Source organism: Macrobrachium nipponense, chromosome 1, assembly GCF_015104395.2.
Source record: "Macrobrachium nipponense isolate FS-2020 chromosome 1, ASM1510439v2, whole genome shotgun sequence".
Classification (NCBI taxonomy): Eukaryota; Metazoa; Arthropoda; class Malacostraca; order Decapoda; family Palaemonidae; genus Macrobrachium; species Macrobrachium nipponense.
Window position 1 is genome coordinate 140,368,151 of NC_087200.1, and position 12,500 is coordinate 140,380,650.

General features: G+C 36.7%; 1 protein-coding gene across 3 annotated transcripts in view; it reads left to right on the forward strand.

Annotated features, from left to right (window-relative positions):
• Positions 1-7,018, forward strand: part of LOC135219686 (uncharacterized) — a 205,169-nt gene extending 198,151 nt beyond the window's left edge. For all 3 annotated transcript variants that reach the window (XM_064256639.1, XM_064256641.1, XM_064256640.1), the window contains one exon: positions 6,507-7,018. In XM_064256639.1, coding sequence (XP_064112709.1) covers positions 6,507-6,853 — 347 coding nt within the window. In that variant the 3' untranslated portion in view covers positions 6,854-7,018. The remainder of the gene's footprint in view (positions 1-6,506) is intronic.
• The last annotated feature ends 5,482 nt before the right edge of the window (positions 7,019-12,500 follow it).

A 12,500-nucleotide genomic window follows, 5' to 3' on the forward strand; every position in this document is an offset into this window, starting at 1 on the left:
CTCCCAGACACCTCGGATATCTGGGGACACTGCTCAAAACTAAGCGGATATGAAAGAGTTAATTCATGAACTCTCTTATAATTAGGATTGCCATTATTTTTGTAATTTTCTTATGTGTCATCTCATAGGGTTGTATCTTTTTCCAAAAAGCACAGACATTTCATCATATATCAGGATAAATATGCTATGATCATACTCATCACATATCTATACTGTGATTATTATTAACCATATTATAATTTCACCTTACATGATATGTATATTCATTTTCTGCTTTGCATAACATTTCATGTCATCAGCAATAAAGTAAAACAAATCAAAGAGAGAAAAACAAATGGAAAAACTCAATAGAACACAAACTTTATTTTCTTGAGATAATGAATGTTAGCAATGAAATATTCGATTCCACTTGCATCATTAGTATCATCATCGCCACTATTTTCTCTTCTAACGGTAAATCTTGATCACAAACCCTTTCTCCATGACCGGGGTGAATATTAGTATCTTTCCCCACTTGGTACTCGGAATCAGGCGAGTCACTGTCCTTTTCACTGTAGTCTGAATTGATGATAATCTCTCTATCTGGATCTTCAAACATTTCTTCAGTCTCATTCCCGATGAGCGACTATTTCTCATGGAAGTGTATCTGGATATTACAGTGTATCATCATCTGCACAGAAGCGATGCGGTGCAGCATAACAATAAGAAAACAATGGGTGTGGAAACGAAGGGTCAAGTGCGTCGGAGAATGACAGCTACCATGAGCTTAGGCCATGAAGAGGTTGCTGAACGAAGCCAAATCCCAGCCTAACCACCAACCAAGGCCACCAAAACATTCAGTTCATTTATTTAGTTTTATTTGGGGGTCCTTTAGGGGATAAATTGATATAAGAATATAGAATGGTCAAGTAGAGAACCCATAGGAAACGGAGGTTAGATTCACAGAGGGAATAACATTGTCTAAATGGAGCAATGATGGATTGTACGGAGGGCATTGCATGCATGCCTATAGTATCGGAGGTGTGGTGTCAGTGAAAAACTAGCTTATAATAATTAGTTAGGTTCCAATGAAAAGTTTGCGCTATTGTGAATACCTGCAGCTCAAATCCCATAAGATTTAGGTATTACTATTACTGTAGTTAGCTGTACTCAGTTTATTGGCTTCTTCTTCTGCTATTCTTAATTATAAAGCTAGTACTGAGACTTCCTCTATAGCTCCATCTTCCACTCCCCTTTTGGTTCACGAAAAGCACATCAAGAAGATTATTTTAGAATCATTAAAAGGTTTGACTGAATATATGATAGAGAACCATTCCAAGTCCCCATAGTGTGTGATCATTTTTGTGTTCCCCTGTAAGAACTAAGGTATAGGTACCCAAGCCCGGGACTGCCCTGCGACATTTGGAAGAGTCTGCTGCCAGGGAACCAGGTTGGTTCTCGGGGTGATGGGGTTTTGTGCCCTCTTGACACCTACCTCTCCTTTTTTGCAGTCTGAATCCCATTTAATATGTTTGCCAAAGGATGGCTTTGGTAAATGTGAATCTTCCCACTGTATTTTGACTTTGCCGTCATCGATAGCTAGTAATGAGGTTGTTAGCCCTGATGAATAAGAATGTAGGTATAGACTTTATCAACAATTCTATGCTTGTAGAGAGTTGTTTTTACTCCGTTATGTTGACTCATACAGTTGTTAAACCTATTTCATCTTCTATGTCTCAATCTGAATCTCTCTGCTATTCCTCTCTCTCCTTCAAATGTGCCTGTGTTTTTACATGTTTCTTTGGCTGCTGGAGTGTCATCTGACTGTTAATGTTTCACTTTCCCATCCTACTATGGTAACAGATTCTTCTATTGTTTCCAATCTAGATGCTATTCTAGCTGTTGTACTGTCTCAAGATGTGTCATCTTGGAACGTTATTAACCCTTAATTGTTGTATTTGTAATAAAACTATTGCCTTCAGGAGCCTCACATTGTACCATAGTTAAAGTGGGTGACTGGATATATACATTTATGAAAATTGAAATTGTCAGAGTCCTTATTAGTAGTAAGAGATCCACCCTATGTAGGTAAAGACCCCATACCTTTGCCTACTCCATGCAGTATGTGTGTGTCTCAAGTCAAGAGATGAAGGCTGCTGATATTCCTTTTCCTTTTTTGCATTTTTTTTACTTGTGTTGCGCGTAACTGTTTCATAAATTACTTATGTAGGTCTGTTTTCATTTTCTGGCCCTACCTTTTCCATTTGGATGCCACCTAATCCTTTTATGATGGTTTGGTTACAGGTGGTAGGATTCTGTTATAGCTTCATTTTAGTAGTTTAATATACCAAGATAAGGGATTTCTTATTTGTGATTTAATTATATTGACCATGATCTATTAGCCATGTCTCCTCACTGGTCTAACTTTGGTGCCTTGTTTTTTTTTTTTTTTTTTTTTTTTTTTTTTTTTTTTTTTTTTTTTTCCCCGGACGGATTAGATATACTAGTACAAGTTTATTAAGATAAATCGAATAGACTTCTTATTGAAGGATGATGTAATGTACAGCAATAAAAATCCTGCACAGCTCTTAAACCTGTTTCCCCTATTTAACACAAGGAAGAAATTTTTGTGTGTAGGTGGTGCATTACATGCATCTCACATTTCATCTTACATGAATCAAACTTAACCATCCTGTAAGGGGATGGATGGGGTTAGTGCTGTCAGTGCATCTCATGTTCACTGCAGGCATTACCAAAGGAGGTTTGCAGCATCCCTTCAGTCCCTACCTACGACCACTTTTTATTCTTGATATTTTACCTCTGTTCCCACTTCCTTTCTTCTTGTCCAAACACTCCCACTCCCTCTTTTTGCTGCCTTAAGTGCTGAATGGCTGAAAGTGCCCCAGTCCATGGTCTGTAACCAAATTTTCATATACAGTGGAACCTCGACATACAAAAGTCCCAACTTATGAAAAATTCAAGTTACGAAAGCAAATACGAAGATTTTTTTGCCTCTGCATACGAAAATAATTCAGGTTACGAAAGGTGGTTGCTGTAAAGTCCTGAGATTCGCCCAGCCCACCGAGAACAATTTTAAAACGTGCGCCGCCAACTGAGTAGACTCGCCAACATCCTCCCACTCTCCCATTGGTTCCTGATGCTAGTCACCGCCATAAGATCCTGCTCTCCTATTGGTCAGCATCTCTCCCATCGTGCATCTACATAAAGGCGTTCTTTGGTCACTCCGTAGCAGCATCGTTATCATAAGCACGCGGAATTCGTTCGTTCATATACGATTTCGTTTGTCAACGTAAATTCGTGTTTGCGATTTCGCTTTGTACTTTATCGTGTTGTGTGAGAACTTAATTAGTAACTTAATTACATACGTATAGTCATGGGTCCCAAGAAAGTTGCTGAAGTTCACGGAAAGAAGAGGATGCTTTCTATGGAGACAAAAATGGAGATTATCAAGAAGTATGAGGCTGGCATGCGGTTGAGTGTGATCACTAAGGAATACGGCCGAAATCCTTCGATGATAGGCACCATACTTAAGCAGAGGGAAAGCCATCAAAGCGGCTACACCTTCCAAGGGCGTGACTATTTTGTCCAACAAGAGGAGCCACCTGCACGACGAGATGGAAAGGCTGCTTCTTGTATGGATAAAAGACAAAGAAATCGCTGGCGATACGATAAACCGAGACGGCAATCTGCCACAAGGCCAGTGCTATTTTTGGCGATTTGATTGCCCAGGCCGAAGACGATGGAGGAGAAGGGACATCAACGCCAACCCCAGACTTCAAGGCTTCTCGTGGGTGGTTTGAAAAATTCCGGAAACGGACAGTCATCCATATGGTGGTGTGGCATGGGGAGGCTGCCAGCTCGGACACGAAAACGACCGAAGCCTTTATTAAGACGTTCGACAAGATGACGATCAACGAAGGCTACAGTTCTCAGCAAGTCTTCAACTGTGATGAGACTGGCCTTTTTTGGAAAAAAATGCCTCGTTGGACGTGCATCACAGAGGAAGAGAAGCAGCTACCCAGGCATAAGCCTATGAAAGACAGGCTTACGCTCGCACTTTGTTCAAATGCCAGTGGGAATTGCAAGGTGGAGCCCCTACTTGTGTATCATTCGGAGACTCCTCAAGCCTTCGAGGCCCACAAAGTGCTAAAGGAGAAGCTTCCAGTGATGTGGAGGGCTAATGCGAAAGCCTGGGTAACGAGACTTTTGTTCACCAAGTGGGTAAATCTGTGTTTCGGCCCGACAAAGAAGAAATTCTTGGAAGAGAAGCGCCTCCCTCTGAAATGTCTGCTGGTGTTGGACAATGCCCCTGCTCACCCTCCTGGCCTCGAATAAGGTATCCTAGCAGGTTCTTCTTTTATCAAGGTTCTTTATCTTCCGCGTAACACCACCCCTCTCCTCCAGCCCATGAACCAGCAAGTGATATCGAACTTCAACAAGCTGTATATGAAACATCTTTTCAAGAGATGTTTCGACATCACCGATACCACAAACCTCACCTTGAGTGAATTTTGGAAGGAGCATTTCGATGTTGTCATATGCATCCGACTCATCAATCAAGCTTGGCAGGAGGTTTCGAGGCGAACTTTGAATTCTTTGTGGAGGAAACTGGCCTGATGCTGTATCCACCCGAGACTTTGAGGGATTCAATGTGGGCGAAGCTGATGCAGATTCAGAAACCGTTGACGATCTTGAAACTGTTTCGCGACCAGATCTTGACGAGATCATTGCACTCGGCAAGTCCATGGGGCTGGTCGTCGACGAGGACGACATCAATGACCTTCTCGAGGAGCACCAAGAGGAGCTTACGACGGATGACCTGAAGGAGTTGGAGGCCATGCAACATAATGTCGTTCAAGAACAGTTCTTTAGCAGCGGTGAGGAGGAGGACGATGACCCTATGACAACGGCAGAAATTAAGGATTCTCTAGCTGCTTTTCTTAAGGTGCAATCATTTGTAGAAAAGAGACACCCCGAAAAGGCTTACACTGGTTGTATGCTTGTGCAGTTCGATGACGTTTGCCTGAGTCATTTCAGGAACATTGTGAAAAGCAGGCAGAAGCAATCTTCTTTGGATAGTTATTTTTTAATGAGGCCTTTAGTAGGAGTAAGCAAACAGGAAGATCCAAGTGATACAAAAAACAGAAAGTTGAAAGTGGCGAAGAAATTGAAATTTTGCAAAAAATGTAAAGTATAAAAAAGTTTTAAAAAAAATGTAAAAATAAAAGAAAAAATTTAATTTAAAGTTTTGTAAAGTTAAGTGTTAACGTTTTGTGCCATTTGTTAATGTGTTTTGTAAAGTTTAGTGTTAATGTTTCCTGTCATTTTTTAATGTATTTTGTAAAGTTAAATGTTCATGTTTTCTGCCATTTGTCCTCCTCCTCTGTCGCCAATTTCGGAGATTGCCTCACTCGAAAGGTAAGGTTCCACATTTTACTACATACATACGTATGTAGGAAAAGTATTTCTTGTACCATGTACACTAATACACTTTATTTACAGGTATATAGTACATATTAGTAGTATGTATTAAGTTAGGTATTGAATGGTCCAAATTGTTGTATTTCATTGTTTATTGGTCAATTTAGCATTAGTATAAAATTTACTGTGGTGTTTTTGTAGGGCTAGAAACGAATTAGGCAATTTACGTAAAATGTGGTTCAAGACACGAAAAAATCAGGCTACGAAGGCCGCTTCGGAACGGATTAATTTCGTATTCTGAGGTGCTACTGTATCACTCAATTAATCCCAACTCAGTTTTAATAAAGTTCTAGCTTTTAATAGGATCTACTAGTAGGGATTTCTCTTATGGAATGTATACATTACCAAAATTGTCATGATAGTACCAAAATCCATAACTCACCCCTGTGATGGACCCAATATGTTACAACTACTACTTGAAGTCAAGAACACAACTACTTCTTGTCATTAGGTACCCACTTAAAGTTGCCATTTATGAATTTATGGGCTTTAGAAGTTATGGCACTTTTTCCCGCCTGATTCCCCAGAGTCTGTTGTGCATAATGGTGTTACTTACCATGAGTAAATCTGTCAACCGAACCAATTCCTCAGAGGTGTACATATAGTATTAATCTGATATATAACTGTATTTTTGTTACTGAATCTTCTCAAGATTATACAGTAATCTTCATTAGGTAAAGCTTATCTATATCTGTAACACTTGATTGTTATGTTCCTATGAAGTTTAACTTAAGTTTAGGTTTTTAATTTTTTTATTTTCATTTTTTACCAAAGCAAGGAAGTTTTAATCCCACAATTGTAGCTTTCCATGCCTCTTGAATTCTCAAGTTTTTTCCAAGAATTAGATTTTATGACAGAGAAGACATTGAAAGGTACCTCTCCTTCTCACCAACAATAATGGATTTTATTGTACTACATACTATATGTACTGTAGACAACTGCATACATCACACCTAATTTTATGATCATATAGGTATAAAAATGCTAAATATGAAATTTTGAAAAATTATATTTCTACCTTTCAGAGATCTCCAACCTAATGCTTGACACAAACCCCAACAGAGGTGATCCAATACCTGGGAATTGTCCTGATGGTTGCGTTGCTTTCCGAACTGTTATCATTGTGCTCTGCTTCATAACTGGTGTCTACTTGTTTATTACTGTGGTGGCAGTTTATTACATCCGTAAGACTGCCTCCAAAGATATGAAGGGTTATCGTGTGGATGACTTTGAATCGCCTCCAAGGGCATACTATCCTGAATACAGCTCTCCCCGCAGACGCACGCCACAAACTTCACCAGAACATACTTCTTTCTCCATCAGCTCAGAGGAAAAGAACAGTCCCAGTTATGGAAGAAAAGTAAAAGAATGAAGGCTTTTCAATTTTTTTTTTCTTTTGGCTATGTTAATTTTGGCTTTGTTAAGCAGTCTTCCTTAAGACATTTTCTGTAAATAAATTTTGGCTTTGTTAAGCAGTCTTCCATAAGACATTTTCTGTAAATAAATTTTGAGAGTAAATAAAGTTCTATTTAATAATTCTAAATTCTTTTGGTTACTCCCTCACTCAGTATGGTGTATTCTTATAAGAGTGCCCTGCATTGTGTCCTGGAAATAGTTTTGAAGGATGTTCTTTTAAGACCATAGCTGTGTTTCTTCATACTTCTCATCTGCGTAACTTCATCTTTTTTCTGCTCTAGTTTTCAACCTATCATAGTGGAGTATGTTGATAAACTAGAATAGCTTATTAATTTTCATTAGTCAAACATGGCTACAGGTGTATGTTCAGTTGTGGGTAAAACTTACATCCCTAGTTCATCCTCTCAATGGATGAGAGGATGTCTAGATATCTTGGGCGAATTTGTTTGTATGGTGCTTTTACGTTGCATGGAACCAGTTGTTATTCAGCAATGGGACCAACAGCTTTACATGACTTCCGAACCACGTAGAGAGTGAACTTCTATCACCAGAAATACACATCTCTCACTCCTCAATGGAATGGCCGAGAATCTAACCCATGACCACCGAGGTGGGACGCTAATACCATACCAACCACGCCGCTGAGGTGCTTGGGGTGAATTTGCATTCTTCATTACCATAAAAGTTAATAGCCATAGTATAGGAAACGTACTGTGGCTACACTTATCATTATTCTTTAGAATTAAAGGCTGAGTATTATTTCTCAAGCCAGTGAGTAAAAGAGTGAAACAGAAAGACTTCAGAGCTTATTCATATTCAACAAGATGAGATGTTTTGTACCCCAAAACTGTCAGAAAAATTCTGTCTGTCTAAACTACAGATTCAATGCAGTACAGATTAGTTTGTCTGAAAGAAAATTTTTTTTATACCACAAATAAATGTTAGTTTGTTGTAACTACAAGGAATGGGTGTTAGTTTAAAAAATATGATTGTTACGTGTAGCAAATGTTGAAGTAAATAAGAACTTAAATTTGAACTATATATATAAATATCTATATATACCTATATATCCTATATTTAATTTATATATAAATATATATATATATATTATTATATATATATATATATATTATATACCTATATATCTATATTAATTATATATTAATATATATAATTTATATAATAATATTATATAATATATATATAATTATATATATACATATATATATATCGATTTTATAATAATTTAATTTTAAATATATTTATAATAAATATATATAGATATATATATATATATATTGATATATATATATATATATATATATGTATATATATATATATATAATATATATATATTAATATATATAGTGACAAAGTGCCAAGTATCTGGTTACTACACTTACCAATAATTAACTATCACCTCACCACAGCCAGACACCTGAACTGAATACTCAAAAGGCAACAGTGATCCTTTAAATGACTAAATTAAATTGAAGGAAAACAGTTCGGTTACCACTAGTGAAAAAGAGAAAACACAAAAATTTTAAGTAAAAGAATTTATTATTGAACTAAAAACTTATAAGTGAAATTCACAATCTCAGTGAAATTTACTTTTGCATGAAAACAACACAAAGTTTAATTCTTGAATTAATTAAGTAAAATTAAATTTAAATTAATTTATCACAAAAATCAAGAAAATTAATTAATCAAGGAATTAAATTATTCAATTGCAATTCTAAGTGTTAGGTAGTAACTAAAATTTGGGAATTTATTCAGAAGTGCTAAACAACACTAAAACGAACAGAATTCTTAGTAAATGCAAATTAATTCACAAGTGTTAAATATGCCACGATTAAGTAATTAAAACAATTAAGTTAATCAAATTGTGAATGCAAATGAGAACAGAAAAATGTGGAAAATACCAAAATTGTAAAAGGAAGGATTAATCTCACAAATGCACAAAAATAACTTCAATAAGAAAAATGGATAAATGCACAAAAAAATCACCAACACCAAAATGTGGAAAAATGATAAAAATTCGCCTGGAATAACTCAAGTACTTTCAGTATTTCAAGTACTTTAAGTTTGTTTAGTACACTGAACTGAATAAAAAAAACACTTACCTTGGTATACCAATTTTAGAAGGACTTTTTCGAAATCACCAATAAACACTTACACACGAGGTGCCTGTTACACACTTTTACAACATCTCTTCAGGTTCCACAAATAAACACTAATAATATTACATAACTCTTAAGAAATATCAAATCTAAAATTTATATGAGTGACCAACAACTATGTATAAAATCTTTTATGTTAAATGTTATCACTGAATATTTTACGAAAGAGAGAGAGAGAGCGAGAGAGAGGATCACCCAAACACGACCAGGTCTTAAATCGGAATAATTTTCCTTTCTTACAGAAGTTTAACAGTGGATTTTCATAAAAATTCTTTCAAAACAATATCTAAAGAGAAATTGGAATTCCAATCTTTAAATAACATTCATTATTACGTGATTTAAGACAATAAAAGTATTTTAATATGAAAGGAATAATTATTTATACTGAAAGCAAAACTAAATGATGTCACTTCCCAAAGATGACGTATGCTTAAACAGAAAGATCTAGAATGATCTTATGAAAAGATGATGCATTGCCAGAGGCACATGGTGAAAATATCCATGTGACTTCTCGACAAAGATGTACACGTTTGAAACCAGTCATTATGTTGTATGCTCAACATTTTCCAAAACTACTCCCTTTTCAGAAGTGTTAACATGTTATGAAAACAAAATGGAAACTTTGTGATGAGCATGCTTCGCTGCTAATGTACAATGGAAAAATTTCTCTTTGTCCACATCTTATTTATTCATAACTTTTAAATTATGCTATGCGAAATTTGAACATACATTATTAGAGCATACTAACTCTAAGCTAAATAAGGAATCTGAAAATATTGCAAGCAATTTTACAACACTTCATACAGTTACAGAGAGGATGATATGCATTATGAAACAACAGCATACATGATGCAGTTGGGACTTTGTCTGCACCATGTTTGATCATGCATACAAACTGAAGCAGTGATGGTGGCACAGCCTGTTCTAAGTCTGTCATGAAAATAGCAGCTGAATTTCGACTTCTGACGGAGCATGTCTTGTCTTATTATCCCAGCAGCTTATGCTAGGTGGATCGCTTCACCCTAACGGGATGCTTCTGATAGGATTGAACCTACATCAGTTTCAACAGGCAACAGAACTTCTTGTCCTTGCCGATTAGCTTGCAGCTGTGGAATGTGCAAAAGCAGCCAATCCTTGAGTCACATAAGATGAACATCAGGTGAGTCAACACGAAGCTGTTCCAGCCTCTGCTTGTAAAGCTTGGTCAAATCAGCAAGCTTGAAAATCTGTGGCCTCTCACTGGCATTTTTCATCTCTCAGATGTAGGTGACTAGTTCAGAGAAAGCAATTGGTTATGAATCCTTCCAGTGTTCCTATGCTTTTTCTTGCTCCCGCACCTTTAGGTATGCCTGTTCTCGGATATACAATGCCACCAAACAGCTAGGGTGATATTTCACTTCTTCAGCTACGAGATCTCCTCCACTTAGTTTGGCGAGAAGTTTTGTATCACTGAGTGTTTTGTCACATTCATTTATTCTCCTATTCACTTGCAATGTCATTGCTTCTCTAAGCTCCCCTCCTTCAGTTTTGCAGAAGCATTCATTTTTAGTTTCTTGGAGCTTTTGTGGAATCTTACTTCTACTGCCCTCAACACTAGTACCTACATGACTTGCCTTTTTTTCAGCTCGGTGTAACTGTGTTCTTGAACAGAAGCCTGCAACTCTCATGATATTGTGCCTTATTTTTTCTCAAAGTTTCCTCTATCCCAGAACCTTTGTCAAGTCTTGCAGCGTCTAGCTTGATAGGTAGCGCATTGAGTGACTGAAACAGAGGAATATTCTTTGCCAGGTTCGTATATCCATCATCCATTCTTCTGGCAGGATTGGCCTTGGGAGATTTTAGATCTTCTTTCTTAACCTCCTGACATAGGCAACACTTGGACCAGTCTGTTTTCCATGATCGTCCAGTAGAGTTCACATCCATGATTACGATCACGTTCAGGATCGAGGGTTTATCCTTTTACCACCCTGTACATGTAATAGTATAATAGTCGTCTTAATGTCCTGTAATATACAATAGGCACTTTCCTGTATGGCAGGGCCGTCCAAGTTGTTTAGTCTGAGGGCCACTCTTGAAAAAACAAAAAGTCATGCGGGCCACCAGTGTGTATGTATGTGTGTGTTTATGTATGTAAGTTTGTAGATATATATATATATATATATATTATATATATATATATATAATAATATATAGTGTATATATATATATATATATATATATATATATATAGTATATATATATACATATACACTATACAAGATACATATACATATACATATATATATTACTTAGAAATTATCATTCGAAAATGACAAGGACTTATTTCAGAGGAATTCAAAGAAATATATTTTAAAGAGGGCAACAAGAGTTTATTTAATTCAAACAAAGATAGATTTAGTGGGAATGTTGATAATAGCTTGACTTTATTATTTTTAAAAATTCAGGGTGAAAATCAGTGAGCACATCTTAATTCAGGCTCAAGATTTATGTCACTAATTGAGGATCATAATGTTGACTTTAATAACTTCATGAATGAAAATGTGCTCTCACCAAACATTGACAATAGTTTTGACACATAATCAGAAATGTGTGGGTAATCATGTGAGCAGGATATTTTTGTCCAAAAATCGAATTTCACATCTTGGTGGGCATAATAAGTTTTCATTTCAATTAATTCTTCTTGAAACAAAGGTACATTGATTTTGACTACAGCTGACAATTTTCTCTCGCGGGCCACTTTCAAAATGAAACGGGTCACTTTTGGCCCACGGGCATGGGGTTGGACGGCCCTGCTGTATGGGATACAACTAGGTTCTTGCACTGTGCCATACACCTAATCTGATCGTTCATCCGTGTCATAAGTCCCGTGCGATCTGTACACCATCCAGATAACTAAAACCCTGTTATCCTTGGTTCGACTCTCCCGCGCTGGAACGTCCCGTCCATTCAGGTGTGGCTGCCTAACTGATTTGGAGTTGATTAGGCAGCATTTGGGATACTAGTATGTTGTTGCAGTATGATGTTAACATAAATTTCCTACTTGGCTGACACTGAACCCCATGCTGAGTTTCATAGCAGTGATGTCACCAATGTGCCTTGGTAGTGCCCGACAATCACTACTTTAATACAGTGCCTTAACCATGTTATAAACTAGAAAATATACACCAGCAGGCTTAAAAACATAGGAATCCACATTTAGATCATGCAATTCGGACAACTACAAATATTTTTAAGCAAAACATCAACTTCGGGTGGTTATTTTGGCGGCCATCTTGAAAAATGGCTGCCATTTTGGATTTTCATTTGGCCAATTGGGTAGAGTTGATTAGTATCCCTTGGAGAACAATTGTGCCAAATTTGATGTTTGTATCATCATTTGCACGATTCTTCTAAAAAATTACTCTTATCTGCCCCACTATTACT